This window comes from Rhineura floridana, chromosome 13, assembly GCF_030035675.1.
Source record: "Rhineura floridana isolate rRhiFlo1 chromosome 13, rRhiFlo1.hap2, whole genome shotgun sequence".
Taxonomy (NCBI): domain Eukaryota; kingdom Metazoa; phylum Chordata; class Lepidosauria; order Squamata; family Rhineuridae; genus Rhineura; species Rhineura floridana.
In genome coordinates, this window is record NC_084492.1 from 28,681,211 (window position 1) to 28,701,646 (window position 20,436).

The window sequence follows — 20,436 nt, forward strand, 5'->3', positions numbered from 1 at the left end:
CACTAACTTTAGGTAGCTCTACAGCGATTAAAAATTTAATCAACGCTAAATCTATTGGTGACATTAAGGGGACCTGGACTGGAAAGACTGGGTTAAAATCCCCTGTCAGGTTGCAATCCTAAACCTATTAATCCAGGAGTAAGCCCTATTGAATTCAATAGGATTTGCTTCTGAGTAGACATGGTTAGGACTGCACTCTCAGTCATGAAACTCGCTGGTTCACTATTTCTGTCCTTATTGATGGCTGAAGGGTACTGTTCCCGGCAACCCAAAGATCACAGATGAAACAATGTTTTAACTGTATTTTAGAAGGTTTTTCAGCATGTTTTACAATTTTGTTTAATTGTGTTTTACAGTGTTTTTAATTGTAATTGTGTTTTGGAATGTTTTTAACTATTTTAGTAGGTTTTACTTTCTCTTGTTAAATTGTTTTGTTTATATTTGCTGACCTGAGCTTCTTCAGGAGGAAGGGCAGGATAATCATCATCATCATCAGGCTGTTGTGATGAAAAATGTGGTGGAAGGAGTAGATTACTACAGCCCACCCCAAGCTCCTCAGAGGAACAGCAAAATTAATATGCAATGAATACAGACATAGGAAGCTGCCTTATGGTCAGACCATTAAGCCATCTAGCTCAGGATTACCTACACTGACTGGCAGCAGGTCTCCAGGTTTGCAAGTAGGAGACTCTCCTAACCCTACCTGGAGATGCTGAGGATTCAACCTTGAACCTTAGGTTCTAGGGTTGCAGAGCAGATGCACTACCACTGAGCTATGGTCCTTCCCTCAAATAAGTCAAACAAACCTAACTCCTCTGTGTTCACAAGCTGTTAGGGAAGAATTGTTGCCTCCCTATTTTTGGGGGGAGTTGTCAGAAGTTGTTCACCTGCACCACTGAATATATATTTATAGGCCTCCATATATACTAAAACACCTTTCCCAACACCTTTGGGTCCCCAGATGTTGCTGGACTACAATTCCCATCATTCCTGACATCATGCTGGCTGGGGCTGATGGGAGTTGTAGTCCAGCAACATCTGGGGACCCAAAGGTGTTGGGAAAGGCTGTAACAGAAATCGTCTATGTACTGTAGGAAGCAAACTGCCACTCTTTTAAGTGGCACATACAGGAACCTTTAAAATTTCACATGTACACATGTATTCCATATTCCCTATGGTATTCAGGCAATGCGGCATTTTACAATTAACAACTGAAAGAATGTTTTAGTTATAATCTAATCTGCCGTACAACCATACAGTAATTTAGAAGCTTAGTCACCTCCACGCAGGGAGTTTCTGCAACGAGCTCAGCTGCTGTTTCAAACAGACAACCTGTAAAGTTCTCAACAACAGAAGAGGACCTCATGAAATGCTCAGGGACCCCAGTTGTAACCTCATAACGTCCAGTTCATTGATGTGCTAATGTGCTATAGATACTCCATCCTCAAGCTGAGAAACCAGACAGGCAGAAATTTACAAGGAGCCACCCTCTCCCAGTGGGTGGGAAAATAGGTGTGGATGGAAGAGGGAAAAGAAATCTGATGTAGAATTCGAGGGAGCACTTTTTCCTGTGATTTAAGAAATAAAAAAAGACTAAAAACCTGCCCTGGTCTGCCATTCTAGGGACAAAAAGAAGCATCTTACATGCATTTTGCAAAACCAAAATCTTGCTATAGAGCAAAATGCAGTCCAGCATCCAACAGCAAATATAGAACCAGTGACACAGAATACTGGCAACAACAGCCAACCAGAATAATTGTGTGGTTATCCAAGGCACAATTTAACAAACTTTTATCATCTGAAGTACTGTTCAAACTATTTTTTAAGGGGAAAATGGCTTTAAATTGGTACCAAGGTGCTTCTTTACTAAATCACTGAAAAAGGAAAGCAAGGTTTCAAAACAGTAAGACTGTTCAATACACACACTTCTCTATAGCTAACTATACCTAACCCATAGTTTACTCAAGACTGTGCTCTTCTCCCTCATGCCTCACCTCACCTCCTTTCACTGGCTTACCAGTCCAGGTTAGCTTAAACTACCGTTACCCATTATGCCCAATATGGCCAACTATATTTTAAAATCAGTTCACTAACCAGGATCTTAACCCACAGTTTGGGACTTTGGTCATGGTCTGGTCATGTTTAGATGACCAAATTTCAGTTTAATAAGCTGAGATACACACAAAACATCATGTACCCACTCTCTGTCCCTTTACCTTGCTTCTCTCTTCCATTTATGCTAACGGGTAAACAAGCCAAGAAGCTGCAGTTTACCATTGCTTCCCACTACTTCAAAACCAAGAAACCATGGCTAATGGCTTCTAAACAAGCCAGAATATGAAGCCATGGAGAAGCCATTAACTATATATTCCTGGTTTGGACACAACAGAAAGCTAATAATTAACTGCGGCTTCCTGGCTTGTTTCCCCATTTGTGCAAAGCAGGAATTAAGCAAGAGAAGAGGCATGACGGTGCCTGAAGCCTATGTATGTCCAAGCAAAGTCCTGAGAAGAGAAGAATGAGGGGAGATACGATAGCACTCTTCAAGTACTTGAAAGGTTGCCTCACAGAGGAGGGCCAGGATCTCTTCTTGATCATCCCAGACATGGATCATGCAGGACACTTGGGCTCAAGTTATAGGAAGCCAGATGTCAGCTGAACATCGGGGAAAACTTCCTGTTAGAGCAGTACAACAATGGAACCAATGACCTAGAGAGGTGGTGGGCTCTCCACCACTGGAGCCATTCAAGAGGCAGCTGGACAACCACCTGTCAGGTGTGCTTTAATTTGGATTCCTTCATGGAGCAGTGGGTTGGACTCAATGACCTTATAGGCCTCTTCCAATTCTACTATTACTGTATACGATTCAACGATTCTGCACAGTAGTATAACATCAACCTAGAGGAAAGAAGAGGGGAGCAATTGTGTCCAAGATAAACAGTTAATTCTCCAAACCCTATCCTCTATTTAAGCGATGGACGTGACACAAATGACTAACCTAAGTATGTATAGGCATGTGGATTAGTAAATTAGGTTTTAGGAACTTAATTGCTTGGGTACAACCTCTTGCACAATTTCTATATGCCATAATCATGTAATATTGCTATGCATCATCAGATTAAGAGTTTGAAAGAAACACCTGAAAAATTCGACTGGCGGGACTTCCGGGAAGGGTGACTTCGCTTGTGCCTGCTTTTGGGACGGGCTCCCGCCTCAAAAGAAGCTTATTCAGATATAAATCAGTCAGAACATTTTTTTTTTTGACTGATGAAATTTCTCCCGGGCAGGGAGAAACGTAGAGATCAACCTCAAAGCCTGTTTTTGTTGGGAGGACTGGATTTCATTAATTTATGAGATAAGGTCCAGCCAACAATGCCGGACGGACTTTCTAACAAGCTCTATCTGCTTAAGCGATACGTTTATCTTTTCTTCAAAGAGAGAACAGACTAACAGGCAAGCACCCTTCTTTCTATTATTTTTTTTACTTGGTTTAAATTGTTGCAGCAAAAGGAGATTTGTCAGATTGATCGGCTTTGGACAACTTCTGGGTGAGATATAGCTCTTCTCTGTTATTCACGAAATTAACAGCTTATCTCTGTTTCTGTCGCAAAAAGCTGTCCTGGAAGTGCATTCTAAAGATAATAAACAGAAGAGGGATTTCTATTCCTGATTTCTATTCTGAGGAATATTATATTGTCTGGGACTATTCTCTTTTTGGTCTATTTTATTTTGACGAATCTGCTTCTTCACGACGCCACTAACTGTTTTGATGCTGGGAACTAAATTTGTTTTGCATTCTTGCACAAGAGAGTTAAGGCAGGTTGCTCTGTTTATACTGTGATGTCATCAAGCCTGGAATATTAACCCAATTGTTGCTGAAATAAGAAGTGGTTCTTCTTTATTTTTGTTTTGCTTTGTTTTCGTGGTTTTAAAAATGGCAATCAAGAAAGTGGCTGAGAATCTGGAAGTAATTATGTTTCAGAAAATAATGGATGAGATTGAGATAACGAAACAAACCCTGCGACAGGGTAGTAAGGAGCTGAAAATTGAACTGAGCAAAATGACGCAGGAGCTTAAAGAAATAGGGGACCCTGTGAGAGAGGAGAATGAGATCAGAGATGAGAAAAGAAAAAATAAAGGGAAGATACAAGCCCTGGAGATTGGAACAAATGTGGAATTGGAAAAAGATCTGGAGTTTATGGATTTTAGAAATAAAATCTACTGTTTGGAATTTAACGTTATCTCTGAAGAAATTAATGAAGATATTAGAGATAAAGTTATCAATGGCTTGGATAATCTTCTGGACTGGAATGATGTGATGGAGCTTGATATAGAGAAAATCTATGGAATTAACTGCAGCCATGTGACAATGGAAAAACTCTTAAGAGATGAGCCAGTGCATTTTGTAAAAAAGAAGAACACAGATATGACTTTACAACAGTATTTCAGCAACTTATTCAGAATGGATGGCAAGAAAATATTTGGGATAGAGGAAATTCCCATCAGACTCTTATTATATGACTATGGCTACAACAGCAAGATTATTATGGAATACTGATAATGGAAGATTGGACACTGAAATTACTGGACTTAACAGGACTATTGAAGATGGAAGATGGAACTAATAGGGATAACGGAATAATGGCTATTGAAATTATTGGACCTAACAGATTCTGATGAGATGGATTAATCGAAATGTTTATTTGGACTATGGTTATGACAATAAGATTATTATAATTATTAACGAGATGGATTAATTGACATGTTTATTTGGAGAAAAATTGATAGATATATTTCTTAAAGAATTGAAACCTCTCTTTGACTTTTTGTGGAAAGAATAAAGTAATGTTTATGAGATTTGATGATTAATTAAGATAACTACTGGAGGAAAGTGATTTTATAATATGATTTAAGAGACAGGATTGTTATATATTGTAGACTTATAACTGATTTGATATGTGACAAATGGGAAGTCAACATTTTTTTTTATTTTATTTTTTTGTTTAATCATTTTTGTTTTGTTTTGTTTTTTGTCTTTGAATGTTTTATGATTTTGTTTTCTATGTTTTATGAAAATTTGAATAAAAATTATTGTAAAAAAAAAAAGAAAAACTCGACTGGCTATGGGCCTCAGTTCTGAACAGAACCAATTTAAAATGAAGAGTTTTAATGTGTCAAAGTTTTCAACAGAGGTTTTGCCCTGAACAAAGGACAGTCACAAAGAGATCAAAAGGGGTTAGACTAAAATGGCTGTTAACGTCATGCAATAGCAAGGCAACTGCCTTCAACGTGTATTTTAACTTTCTCCTGCTGTAATGAATTTCTAAGGGATTCCACTGAAATAGATGGCATATCCTATTCTTTGGGAGTTATCGCCTGCAATCTTGCAGAGCTCCCAAGTTGCAGGGTCTTCTAAACTTCAGGATCCCCAAGGAAGTCATTAGCTATATTATATCAGCTGCAAATGCAACATTATCAACCCAAATAAATACCTGTATTGATCTGAAGTCATGCAAGACATTAAATGGCTTCAGACAGAAATACAGAAAGCTAACTCACCAAGGTAACTCAAATACTATGCATTATAAATTCAAGCCTGTCAGACAAAGCCCTACAAATAAGACAGAAGTGTCATAAATCAGATATATGAAATTTGTACAAGATATTATTCTGTTTTTCAGATGTTTCAGTACCATGTTCGAAGCTCTTGCTCCCTTTTCACTGTGAACACTTGGGACTGATTCACACATTCTTTTGGCTCAAAATCTTCATGGCACAGTGGAGAAAATATGGGCATGTGCCCCTCTCCACCAAACACATGAGAAAACATGCAGCATGAATGCACCGCAAGGTTGCCATCATCATGCATGCCCAAGTTGTGCCAACTGACCTTCTCCACTTTTTTGCGGGGGAAGAAATGGACGCCTACAGCCCAACACATGGGACTGCTTGTGTCAGATGATACCATTTCTATCCCATATTATCTCATGTCTCTGAGGTTAATGTTTATTTTAATATCCTGCCTTATCACAAACCTGATTCTTCGAATCAGCCTACAAACCACAAAAATGTAAAGTAATAGATATCAACCACAAGACAAACAGTGACGACAGGAACAGAAACTAAAAACAAAAATGCACAGCAGTAGATAAAAAATTCAACTGAATCTCTACAATGGTAAGGGTAGCCGCCACAATACACTGTATTTTATTGCCCGAGCACACAAAATTATGTTTACATAGTGCGTAAAAATGATTACAGCTAATGAAAGGATCTAGGGAGGACATTTGAAAGACAGAGCACTACCATAGAAAATGCCTGTTACATGGGAATATAAAGAGCTGCCTTGTATGCTGGGTCAGATTATTTGTCAGTAGAGAGCAGCAGCACTCTAAGGTCTCTGCAAGAGGACATTCTCATCCCTTGCTACCTGAACATTTCACCTGGAGATATCAGAGATGGAACCTGGGACCTTCCGTATGCAAAGCAGGTATGCTACTACTGAGCAATAGTCTCTCCCCCTTTCTCTGGTCACCCTATCCTAATTGCAGCAGGAGGGATAACTCCGAGGGCTTCCCAAATGGTCTCGGGGGAACAGACAGATTCATACAAAAAGGTTGCGCATGTCCATCCAGCATGAACTGGGTACCTTAGGCCAACGAATACATGGATCATCCTTTAAGCTAAAAAGATACATTTGACATTCTTCTTTGGAAAAAGAAAAAGAAGTGACATAGTTTTAGAGCAGGTGTGAAGAAACCTGTTTCAGGGCTGCATTCCCTTGTGACTCATTTCCAATGCAAAACTGGGTGGGGCTATCCTCAATACATACAACATAGACACATCCAGACATAAGCATATTTATGCCCATTCATTTAGAGTGACCTTTATAAAAAGAACATATATTTTCCTTTTTAAAAACCATAGATTTGCCAACAATCATCATTGATGGAGACAGCGTATTTGTAGAGAGCATTGTTTGCAGTTCAAAATCTAGCAGGAAAACAAGAATAGCTCTCAGTAGCTTGCAAAGATTCACACTCTTAAAATTGCCACTAAATCAAGACACCTGTCAACCTATTTTCCAACCTATGTACAGGATAAGACGGTACCTGGGTTTGAGGAGTTGTGTGTATGTATTTATGTATAGATTGCTCTACCAAGACATAACACGTGCAGAGACAAGTGAGACAGCATGCTAAAACATTTGTGTGTCCTTATCCTTAATGTGTACAAAGTATTCCTCCAGCAGCCAGTGCACCTCTGCTTGCATCTCCAGAAGACAAGGTGCTTCCCTGCACTATGATGCCAGCCATCACCTAATCAAGTATGAAGGAGCCAGCAGCCACAAGCCTGTCATTGTGAGCATGAACTATTTTACAGCTCCCGAAAGAAAATGCCTATTGTCAAACACATTTACAGAATGGAGAGGGACTTGCCCGAATATCGAGACACACCAGCACATACATACCTACACACACGCACAGTTCTGCCAGATGAGATTCTATTGGGGGGGGGATGTTTTCAATTTTTACAGTGCTCATCCATTTCAGAAACGTCTCTTCTGGGCCTCTTTTCACAAATACTTACCCTGGGATAACAAGCCCTTTAATGCACTTCCAAGGTTATGCTTTTAGTACCACCACTCCCTCCTGCACATCAAGAAGCGCCATCAAAATATTCCAGAATAAAATATTCCAGAACAATGAAGAGAAGAGCCCTGGATCGTTGCTTGGCCAGAAATGACCTGCAAACTCTCCAGCATACCCCAGGTGAAAACAGAGGCGCCTTGGTACATGTGAAGGGGCGGCACCAGCATAATCCCGACTGCGAACAAAAAACAGATAATAATAGAAATGAATGGCGAGCAGAAAGCTCCCAGCAACATACAACAGGCAAGTCAAACAACACACTGCACAGAAAGACAGCAATAGAATACGCATGTGAGTAGTACATTGCTACTGAAGGGCAGAGCAATCCAACACAGGGAAAGCTGGTGTAAGTTGTGCTGGAGCAAGAGAATCCGATGTAAAGTTCCACTGCATCCAATTGCCATTCAGAAGTCTCTGGGTTGGCTGAATGCCAACTCAGCTGGGAGCTGCGCACAGGGACCAGAAAGAAAAAGCCTGCTCTCCCAAATACCCCTACTGGGGAGTAAGCCTTCTCCATTGACTTCTATTGCAATTATTTTCTGAGACCGACCTTTTTCCCAGTGTAAATTTTGCCTGGATTGGGACCTGCAGGAGCACTCCAAATATAAGTTGGATGTGGCCTAAGTCCCCTCACCTTGGCCCCTCCCAACATGCCCCCCCAAACGCCCCTTTTTTGGGCCTTACACCAGCTCCACTTGCATCAGTCTCAGCTGAGCTGGATGGGTCCTGGCTCCACCAGGCTGGCCCACCTGAGCTGGGCTGCAGGACTTACGCTGGCTGACCCCAGCCAACTCAGCCGGAGGTCCACCACACCCAACTCCCCTCAGCCCAGCGCAAATGCAAGCTGCGGTACACCCTTAAGCATCTAGAACAGAACTACATCTTCGATTTCATTTTTCTGCCTTTCAATCCAGACAGAACCACAAGGTGGCTCACACAAAATAATAAAATAAAAATTATATTACGGCTGCTTTTTCCACTTCTATGACTCTGGAGTAGCATATGCAACACTCCCCCCCCCCAACAAAACCAGTTCTCATTTGGTTATTAGAGACGGGGTGGGCTCTGGGGATGAAAAACGAGCTACTCGCCAAAGGCAGATAATGAATCAACAGCAGAGATAAATAAATTACTCCCGTACATTAGTCCGATGGCAGTGACCTGTTTGGGAAAAGGCTTAATTTTTTTAGTTTTCATCCAGCATATGATAGGCAACAAACAAATGCCCCTTCTCCTCATGCAAAAATAAAATAAATCCTTCATTCTAGGGGTTTGGAAACTTTATCTTCCATTTTAAACTAACCGCAGCTGGTTGTGATGTCCAAGCCCACATGGTTTAATAAAAGCAAGCCACGTTCAAACCTTCATTCCTAAAGCTGGCTTGTTTCAACTAACCACACTGAAGATTAACTACAGTTTAGGGGTTTGGATATAACACTAAACAGTGGTTATTCAAAAATGGAAAGAGAAGCTTCCAATCTTCTCCTTGTGGTTAAAATTCATTTTCATTAAAAACTGCTAACAAATTCCTGTCAGTGATTATGCTCATCCTTCTCAGACGGCCTGCTGAAATAAAAAAGATTTTAGCATACAACAAAAACTACAGATTGTCAGTGCCTGTCTGCAGGTGTCACTGCACTCAAGGCTCTACTTGAAATAGTCACAAAGCAAACCTTCAATACATGCAGTACTACACAGATGACCATAGTGATCAGGCAGGGATATAGGAAATAAAGCAATCCCTCAGATAGCCTGGTCCCAAGCGGTTGCAGGCTTTGTATACTAACAACACAACCTTAAATTTGGTCTAGTAGCATATTGGCAGCCAGTGAAGTTCCTTCAGCACCAGCGTTACATGTTGACAAAAGACAGCACCAGCACAAGTCGTGCTGCTGCATTCTGCACTAGCTGCAGCTTCTGAACAAGCATAAGGGCAGTCCCACACACAGTGCATTGCAATAATCCAGTCTCAAGGTTAGCAGTTCATGGACCACCATAGCAAGCTATCCTTACGCAGGAACGGCTATAGCCGACGTACCAGCCAAAACTGGTGAACACCACTCCTAGCCACCAAGGTCACTTGTGCCTTCAGGATCAAGGAGTACTTCCAAACTATATACCGGTTCCTTCAGAAGTGCAGCAAGTAACCTGTCTATGTCCTGGACAATGGAACCACTCATCCACAGTGCATCTAGCTTGCCAGGATTCAGTTTCAGTATAATAGCCCTCATCCAGCCGATCAATATGCCCATATACGTTTACACGCAAAGCACCAGAGCGTGGGCTGGAAACTCTGCACTCCAGTAATTCAGGACTGCTGGAGGGCTGGGAAAGGATATAGGTCATGTCAACATTTGCAAGTCAGCTGTCTCCCTTTCCAAGAAGAAAGTGGGAAACTGCCTTATTCCGAATCAGGCCACTGGTCCATCTAGCTCAGTATACTGATTGGCAGTGGCTTTTCAGGATTTCAAACAGGGTCTCTCCCAGCCCTCCCTGGAGATGCCAGGGATTGAACCCGAGACTTTCTCCATTCAAAGCAGATGCTCTACCACTGTGAGCTACGGCCCTTCCCAAGCCTTGCGGATTGCAACCAACTCAAAAGAGGCAATATCTGAAGTACAACAAGCTCCTTGTTCGAATTCTTGATAGCACTGGTGGCACTGACAAGCCTTCCACAACTTCTCTGCATTTTATTCAGAATTCCTAGAGGATCACCTCAAAAATTTTTAGGCATCTGAAAATTAAATGCCCAGCTATCCTTTTCTTTTCTCAAAAGGTCTGACCACCTATTCCCAACAACGCCTTGCCTCAGAAATAATTGCGTTCACTTGAGTGGCTCAAAAACACTTTGGATCTATCCCCAGCGTTTTGAACACTTAAAATAATTTCACTGAATTCACGTGGAATTGTGGGAAGGGACTGAGGGGGGGAGTTTCACAGGAAAACTGTCTGGAAGTTTTATTGCTTATATATATATATGTAAAAAGATAAAACAACACTAAGGATTTTTCCCTTTAATAATCTAATATAATTACTGTCAGAATTGCAACTGGAAAAGCAAAGTTGCTTTTTATTTTAATTTTATTAAGAAGAAGTGAACAAAGACTACCCAAGGCACCACAATAAAATTACATTAACTGTAAAATTGCATTATTAATTCTTTAATCTCACTTGAGGCCTCAAGCTGTTGCTATGTCCAATTACCCAGCTAACCACCTGTCAGAATTGTAAAGCTAGTTTAACATTACCTCCAGGACAGTTGTGTGCCCTGTGTTCAGTCAGGTCTGCCAGCGAATCGAAGTCCTGCTGACAGTTATCGCAGGTGTAAATTGACTCATCCTCCATGTCTTCATCCTCCTCATTTCTCTCTTCCTGGCTTGTAACGCTGTTTCTCTCTTCCAATGCCCGGCTGTCCCTGGTATCATTGTGAAGTTCTCCTCCAAGACCTCCTGCCAACCAGACCAGATTTTGCGGTAAGTTGGGGTTGCATTCAGTTCTTGTTTTTTTAAAAGGAAGCAACTTGGTTAGCAAGTTATATTAAGACACCTTCATGATTATCCCTCCCACACTTTAGGTTTATTGCAGACACGTCTTATTACATTGATTGAGGTGCGGAGGGTCCTATTTGGCCTTTAAGATGCACACCACAACAATTTGCTTAGATGGCAGCAGGGACATCAGCCCCTTTACAGAAGCCTCCGACGCCATCTTGGTTGATGGTAGCCCTGCGCACACAGCGCGCACAGCAGTAGAACACAGGAGAGAGGTAGGTGGAACAGGCAGGAGCCATGCGCCAGGGGCAGGCTGGTGCCCAAGGGCCCAGTCATGCCTGGCACTTGCACTGCCAGTCAGCATGGCCAATGGTGAGGGATGATGGGAGCTGTAGTCCAGCAGCATCTGGAAGATTGCTGGTTCGAGAAGGCTGCACTCGAGGAACTCACTTGCTAACAGCATAAAGATGCAAATGATCAAGGCAACGTCAAACAGCATATTAAAATATTATAATAATAGAATTGGCAGACAGAACAGAATACCAGTTCAGCCTCTTTGATCTTTATCTTATTTATTTATTATTAAATTTACATCCTGCCCCTTCTTCAGAAAGGTGCCCAGGGCAACAAACACACAATAAAACAAGGGGAGGGTGTCCTCTACGAGATGCCACTGTGTCCCACCTGGCCCAGAGCTTCTGCTGGGCGCAGGGGAAGGATGAGGGCATCTATGCAGACAGAAAGGGTAGAGAATCTTCTTACTCTTACTCATTTCTCAGACCTCTTTCTGAAGTGAAGGGTCAAATCTGTAAAGAAGTTTGGAGCAGCCACATTAAAAGATAAGGGCAGGGCATTCAAGGCAGGGAGTTGCCAACCCTGCTTGGATATGGATGTCTTTGCAGAGGATCCCTAGTCAAGCTTTACCAACAGCACAATCCAAACTATATCTACTCAGAAGTAAGTCCTGTTGAGTTCTACGGGGCTTAGTCCCTTAGTACATGTGTTTAGAATTGCAGCCTTCGGGGGCATCTATCTTTACTCCTGAACGCTCCCATCTAACATCTCCACAACAGTAGGCTCCTTTCTTCCTACAGTGACCTTCTGGTGACTGCCCTGGCCTGAAGGCACTTAAACCCTTTTTGCCGAAAGCAAGTAGGCTAGATTAAATGTTCCCTACCCAGGCTCCATCTTTTAGCTAAGATATCTAGCTTAATTTCCAGTCAGAAATTTTTTTAATTGCATGTTCCAAGCAACTGTGATTGATGCTTAATGTATCATGCTTAATGACATCACTCGGGCCCGCCCCTAAAATCTCAGGTTTTGGGATGCTTCTGACCTGGCAACCCTAATGGTGACAGAGCCATGCAAGTTTCTGTGGTGAAGGCATCCCAAAATTGGTGTCACAACTAAAAGGACTCTGTTCTTCTTAGCCACCCACCAACAAGAAAAAAACATTTTTCCAGGTTTTTTCCAGGCCTTCACATCTCTAATCAGAGTACACGACTGGCCCCATATTATCAACCTCATATTAAAGTTATTTCATCATTTTCTTTGCATGCAAGGAGTCTGCTCATCTAATACTCCAACACAGAACTTTCTCTCTTATTTCATCCTTTTGCAGAAAACAATACTGATTGTCATTCATATTATCTGAGATAATCAACAATACACTGAAAACTGACAATGTTTGCATTACGTCCTGCTAATAAGACTGATACGCCATTTTTCAACTCTTCGTCTCCCCCACCCCAGCGGTAAAATGACAACCATATAAATACTAAATCTTAAGCGTAAGAAAGAACTCAAAGTAGCTTCAAAGACACTTTCTAAGCAGCCAAAACTACCTTACTAAACAGAACAAAAGAAAGCCAAACTGCTGAATATCCCGCAGGTTGATTAAGATGAACAGGAGCAATGCAAAAGTCTACCTAAAAGCTTTCCCCATGGTGTTGCAGCCTTATGGCATGGCAGTAATCTGGAATCTCTGTAAATATTGTTAAAATTCTGTCCTGGGGGCATACTAACACAGGAAGCAGCCTTATACTAATCAGACCATTGGTTCCTCAAGCTCAGAACTGTCTGTACTGACTGGCTGTAGCTCTCCAGGGTTTCAGGCAAGGGTCTCTCCCAGACCTGGCCTGATGATGCCAGGGGCTGACCCTGGGGCCTTCTGCATGCAAAGCAGATGTTCTACCGCTAAGCTACAGCCCTTCCCCAAACCAAATGGATTATCTCTTGGTTCTTTCATGCAGAAGAACCAAATGGATAATCCAAATCAACTGCAGAAAGGCAACGCTCGGCCCTGGCTAGAGAGAGTGCGGACATTTACCTAAACAGCTAGAAGCACCAATACGTAAGCTCTACCTGGCTTCTGCACAGCCCAGCTTTTAAGCCAGATGCAGCCGACTTTAAGGACTGGGTCTTTTCATCCATCCTTTGGACTAATTTCATGGGGACAGCACAGAGAGAGGGAAAATGAGGGTGGCAGAAAAAGGGAGAGAAAAACAAGAGGGCAGAACAGGAAAGAGGATAGCCCCATCTATGTTTGGTTCAGCCTCCACCCCTTCCACTTTTGGCCTCAGCCCTATCCACTGCCAGTATACAACCCTTAAAAAAAAAAGGTTGCCCACCTTTATTTTAAGCAGCAAAGTGCTCCCACTCTGACTATGCATAGGCCCATGGTCAAAATCATTCCCACCACCACCACCTACCAAAAAACGACCACTGTTTCCTCCACGGACAATCCATTCCTGGTGCTGACTATGCTAGGCCACTAAACAAGTCTCTGGCTCCAGACTGGGACAAGCAAGAGTCCAATTTGGCCCTAACAAAGCATGTGAAGTCTTGATATCTGACTCCTGGTTTTTAGAAAATTTCTATCACATCAAGCATATTTGACAGTCAAGCTGCTCGTATTTTTCTTAACAAAAATGTGTACATATAGGAAAGGCTTCAAAAGGCAGTAGAGAACCAAGACCAGCAAAAGCTTATCACCCCAACAATGCCACCATACTCACTGTGCGTTAAACGCCCAAGAAGGTAGGAAGAAGCATGGAAGAATTATTAGTTTCTGGGACAAGGGAGCCCCAGTGCCCCCAAATCCTGGAACTGGCAGTCGTGTGTGTGTGTGTCTATACATATACACGGTAAGCCTTGCAAAACAAATCCTCAGCTTTCCATAAAGTCAACACAGAGGGCCCTTACACTGGTGCTAAGGGTTGTGTCGAGATAATTCTTTCCAAGGTATAAAGGAGGACTTTAGCAAATTGTTCGGCATTTCTATAATCCCTTCAAGAAAACAATTCATGAATCAATGGCTCCCATATCTGAGGCTGGAAAGACAGTTAGCATTGACCAACACAGATAAACTGGGACTCAGCCAAGAAATACAATTTATTTCACTAAAACTACTATCCCAGTGTTGCAGCTGTTGGTGGGGTTCGTCTAACAGGAGCCACTGAAAACCAAAATTTCACAAATTTGCCCCATTGAGCAAGCTAGCATAAATCTGCTAACAGGGGAAAAAAAACACTGTATGCTTTTCTGGGGAGTAATCACAGCGAGCAACACCCTTTGGATAGAAACAGAAGTATTAAAAATCAATGCATAGGCTTTCAGTGTATCATAAGATCTCTCAATGTTTAAATCAACATGACATTTTCAGATTCAGCAGTTGTCACACTATACCAGCACATTAGCTACAGAAATCTTCTGGTAAAATATCTAGCTGCTGAGCATTGCGCCAGTCACAAGGTTTGGAATGATATCATCTTTTTGAAGTAACCACCTATATTTGAACTCGTGTTGATTCAAGTTAAGTGCCATTTTCAGAGGCGTACAAGTTGTTGCTTTTTTGCAATCTCCTTTTTTCATTTTAGTAAAAAATAGCAGGGGGAAAAAGAAAGCTGTAGACGTAAATGGCTCTGTACTACTATCTGAATTATAATAAGAAGCCACAGTTAAGACCGTGTTTTCCTCCAAGGCTGCATTCCAATTATCACTTTCCATTTTGTCATATTTACTGGGTGCACCTTTAGAGCATTTTCGCATTCCAGACGCAAATCACAAACATTAACGCCAATTCAATCTCTTTAAAGCCTGCATGTCCTGTAGAGCTGATAGTTAATAAATCAGGATGCCAACTCACTGGTTTTATAAGGCTGAAAACTATAAAAAGAGTCCAAGTATATAAATTTAATTTAAAGAGCTGCCATCCAAATCTGCGCCAGCCACTAATGGAAAACGTACAGACAATAATCTCTGAAGCCAAATATTGTCCAAGACCAGAAGAAAAGGTTTGGGCAAAAGTTCCTTCAAGGGACCTATTTTTGTTATTCATTTCTAAAGTAGTTTTAGTGCTCAGAATATTTTGCAATTCTTATTTAAGCACCCCTCTGAGATAGCTCATTGGTATTTTTCAACTTAAAGTTAGGCTGCATGCCTACTGAAAAAGGTCCACAACCACCACACCAGGACCACTAGAAATGTCTGTGTGTGGCAGACACTCCAAACTGGGGCTATGTCATGTCAAAGACCTCTTCCCAAGAGGCCTGAATATCAAAAAGGTGTCAACAGGAAGACTTTCGACGCAGTCAGGCAGAGACATAACTTGGGCAATTGGATTAGATGTAGGACCAGGCTACCTAAAAGGACCACTTCCATCTATATCAGAGATAGCCAACGTGGTCCACTCCAGATATTTTGAACTACAATGCCTGTCATCCTGACCATTAGCCATGATGGGTGGGGCTGGTGGGAGCTGTAGTTCACATCATCTGGAGGGCACCAAACATGCTATCGCTACTCTATACGAACCAGCCTGTCCTCAATGGTCAGCAGGAGATGCCCCTTCTGTATGTCCCACCACCAGGAGCAGTATGGGTCATGGGAACAAGGGAAAGGGCCTTCTTGATCATGGCACCCAGGATATGGAGATCTAACTTTCCACTATCTTTATTAATATTATTCATTTATTTATTTGATTTATATCCCACTCGTCCTCCTAGTAAGAAGCTGAGGGCGGCAATATTCATCCACTTTCTTAAGACCACTTTGGTTTTGACAGCCCTGTGGTCTGCATTCTCTGTGATTCTTTTGGCTTCGCTCCTTCCAGAAATTGTGCCTTGTTTTTCTGATTTCCTGTTGCTTTCTGTTTCTTTTTTGTTATTTTTAAAATAATTACATTTGTTTAAAACTGTGGTCTTATTGGGGGTGTTTTATTTTACTATGTTAGTTGCCTCGACCCATTTCATTCTGAGACAGAGAAGTGGGATACAAATCTTGAACAAACAAGCAAATCAGTATATTTATCCAGGAGCCACCTCACTGTCCCTGCCAAGGCACCTTCGCTCTACTGTTTTTGGCACCTGCTAAAACTATTTTTGTTCAGGTAAACCTACCCAGATATGTAAAGCTGACATGTATTTTAATATGTATTTTACTTCATAATGAATATTTTTACTGCTGGTTTTATTTTAGACAAAAATGCAATTTAAAAGCTGAGTTAATAAAAAGAGACTGTACAGAGCAAGCCTCTCTGGGGAGGCTGTTCCATAGCTCAGGTGCCACCACCAAAAAGGCCCTCTTCTTGATGGCCACCGAGTTCACATCACTTACAGGCTCTCTTATAACACTATCTCCACAATACAAATTCATTGCAGATTAACACAGCATGTGGCTGATGGGTTATAATAGGTATCTGGCCTCGCCCCTTTAGCCACCATTTCGGCTCCAACACTACCCCAGCCACTATCACCCAGTAAAAGCAAAGTAAATCTCATAAGTCTGAAATTGGCCCACCTCTGTTGGTGGCTAAAGTGTTGGATTTAGGACTGGAGACACCCAGGATCAAACCCCTGCTGAGCCATGAAACGCACTGTGGTCAGTCACACACTCTCAGTCTAACCTATCTTACAGGTCAGTTGTGAGGATAGTAATGGGAGTCCACAAAGGCCACTCTGTGCTCCTTTGGGGAAAGCAAGATAACTTTTAAAAAAAACTAAATGTCAAAGGAACACTTAGTGATCAATTCTTAGGGATACCAGAACCCATCATTTTGCTTGAGTGGCAACACAACCATCTTTCCAAGAAGAAGAAGGAGGAGGAGGAGGGAGAGAGAGAGAGAGAGAGAGAGAGAGAGAGAGTCCAGAGCCAGAAAACCAACGCTGTAAAGGTAAGCATACTATGTATACAAGATCAGGTTGGGATCAGCGACTGCAGCAATCCATTAATCTGAACAGTAAGCTTACCCATTGCCGTCAATAACAAATGGCTATCAGGTTTGCTGGTTTTGGGAAAGGGGTCCTCATAATCCTAATAAAAAATTAAAATTACTGACATTGTTGTGCCTGTTTTTAATATTTGCTGTTGTCCTCAATTGTTGTTTGTTTGTGTTGTTATTCTGTTTTAAATTACATTTGTGGACCTTCCTGAACATTTCAAATTCAAGAGCAGTATAAATGTAAAAGAACTTGAGTGTAAGAAATAAGTTTAATAAATGTATAACCCTTATTTGGGAAGGAAAAAGAAAGCCTTCACAAAGCCGCATACAAACAACAGCCAAAACAAAAACAATTCAAAGGTATTAAAAACAAACACAATTCATAATAATCTAAAAAAGAAAGAGAATCAACCAGCCCAGCATAAACAAAACATGCTATTAACAATTCTATCCTCTCTCCCATGCTGTTTAACATCTATGTGAAACCGCTGGGGGCTATCATCAGGAGTTTTGGGCTGAAGTGTCACCAATATGCGGATGACACTCTGCTCTATCTCTTATTTAAGTCCACACCAGAGTTGGCTGTGAATACCATGTCCAAGTGCCTGGAGGCCATAAGTGGTTGGATGGGAGAGAACAGGCTGAAGCTGAATCCCGATAAGACCGAGGTGTTGCTTGTGGGAGACAGAGGGAAGTTGGGCATTATGGACCTGATGCTTAATGGGGTGAGATTGCCCCTGCAGGACCAGGTCCGCAGCCTTGGGGTTATTTTGGACTCCAGGCTGTCCATGGAGGCTCAGGTTTCAGCGGTGAGTCGGGCAGCCTGGTATCAATTACATCTGATACGAAGGCTGCAACGGTACCTCCCTGTTCATCTTCTCCCACAGGTGATACATGCCCTGGTCTCCTCTCGCCTAGACTACTGTAACGCGCTCTACGTGGGGCTACCCTTGAAAACGGTCCGGAAATTACAGCTGGTACAAAATGCGGCAGCGCGCTTCATTAAGCACGGTCGTCGTCGTGACCATGTCACGCCAGTATTAATAGATCTTCACTGGTTACCTGTTGTTTACCGGGCCCAATTCAAGGTGTTGGTGCTGACCTTTAAAGCCCTATACGGTTTCGGCCCAGTCTATCTGAAGGAGCGCCTCCAGCATCACCAATTATGCCGCCTGACAAGATCAGCCTCGCAAGACCTTCTCTCGGTCCCACCAGTTAAAACGGCGAGGCTGGTGCGGACCAGAGAGGGGGCATTTTCGATCGTGGCCCCCACCCTCTGGAATTCCCTTCCTCTCGATCTCCAACATGCTCCCTCCCTGACAGGTTTTCGCAAAGCCTTAAAGACCTGGCTGTTCAGGCGGGCCTATGGAATGGGGGAGGATTGATTTTTATGTGGTTTTAACTGGAATTAAACTGATTATGATTATGTTATTGGTTTATTATGTTGTATACTATGTATTGTTTTTACCATTGTAAGTCGCCTAGAGCGTCCACTAACCTGGACAGATAGGCGACCAATAAATAAAATTTATTATTATTATTATTATTATTCATCACACAAAAGTGGACTCCAATTTTCATTATGCATATACATTTCTCGCATGTGATATACATGTGGTATTCCTATACGGGAATTAATATCCATTTTATACAACATAGTTCTTAAGACTTCCATGCATAAAAGCCTTATTTTTCCCCTTTCCCTCTTTCTCTCTTTCAAAAAAAGGGGGGGAGAATACAACTATAATACACAAAGATAAAAAAATATATATTTGGTCCAGCATGTAGTTAATGGTGTTGGCTTCCTAAGACTTACAACTTAATAAAATTGATCTCACGGCAGTACTGTAATGAAGAACAGTAGGATAAGGCTACCCTTGAACCATGGAAAATTGTATATTGTTACCTCCTCCTGACCTCCTAGTGCTGTGGCCATTCTAACCTCTCCAAGCTGTCATTTGTCCGATTTTGACAGCAGATGGAACAGGAGAGCAAACAGAGGAAAGCAGGGCAGAGATGAAAAAGTATTCATTGGGTAGGTCTGCTCAGCAACATTAACGCAAACCAACGGCACTGGGAGTAATAACAATAAAAAATACAAATAGGATTACTCTACACAACTCTATTAGGTGAATTTCTGCTATAGTAAAGCACTCAAAAAACTGCCGTACGGCAAACAAATCAGACCTGTGGTCCATCTAGCTCTACCTTTGCCAACCTGATGACATCCAGCTGTTTTGGACTACAACTCCTATCAACCCTAGATATCTCAGCACAGCAAGCTTGGTTGTCAACAGCCTGGGTTACCATTGTGGAGCCCTCCAGATGATGTTGGTCCACAATGCCCATCATCTCTAACTATTAGCCTTAGGCTGATGGAAAGTATAGTCCAGCAACATCTGGAAGGTATGTTAGCCATCCCGTAGTCTATAGCAAGTGGCTCTCTTGGGTTTCAGGCCTACCTGGGGATGTGAGGAATTGAACCCAAGACTTTATGCTTGCAAAGCTTGTGCTCTATCACTCAGCTGCACCGCTTCCCAGCAGTTCAATCTACTTTTAATATATAAAGCCAGCACCTGGTCTGCCCAGAATGAATATGGCATTCATTTAGCACCCTACAAGATGAAAAACAGGAAGTATGGTTTACTCACAATTCTTTCATAGCTATTTGTTTACCACTCAGTCACATATTTACTGACTACATAAAGAGTAAAACAAGATGTTGGACAGGTAAGACTAGAGTTTGTTTTGTTTATAAAATAAGCATTATTTCACCAAAACCCATTTTAACAATATTGAAGCATCTTGCAGGTTAACAAAAGAAAACAAAATCTAGGTGCTCTCATTTATGTTAAATCTTAAAATTGCATAGAAATTGAAACTGCGCAAATGAGAGCTCTTCCTAGTCGTTGTGTTAACTTCCATGTTAAAATTATATAATTACAAGAACCTGGTGTATAAAATAGAAGAGTTGGCAAAATATTTCATGGTCCTAGGTGCCACAAGTAGTCTTCAAGAATCAGTAACAAGCCGTTAAAAATTACTGGTGACATGTGTAGATCAATGGAGAAGT

At 41.8% G+C, this 20,436-nt stretch overlaps 1 protein-coding gene across 12 annotated transcripts in view; it reads right to left on the reverse strand.

Annotated features, from left to right (window-relative positions):
- Positions 1-20,436, reverse strand: part of ZNF423 (zinc finger protein 423) — a 403,966-nt gene that overhangs the window by 258,854 nt on the left and 124,676 nt on the right. For all 12 annotated transcript variants that reach the window (XM_061594190.1, XM_061594187.1, XM_061594196.1 and 9 more), the window contains one exon: positions 10,901-11,101. In XM_061594190.1, coding sequence (XP_061450174.1) covers positions 10,901-10,997 — 97 coding nt within the window. In that variant the 5' untranslated portion in view covers positions 10,998-11,101. The remainder of the gene's footprint in view (positions 1-10,900; positions 11,102-20,436) is intronic.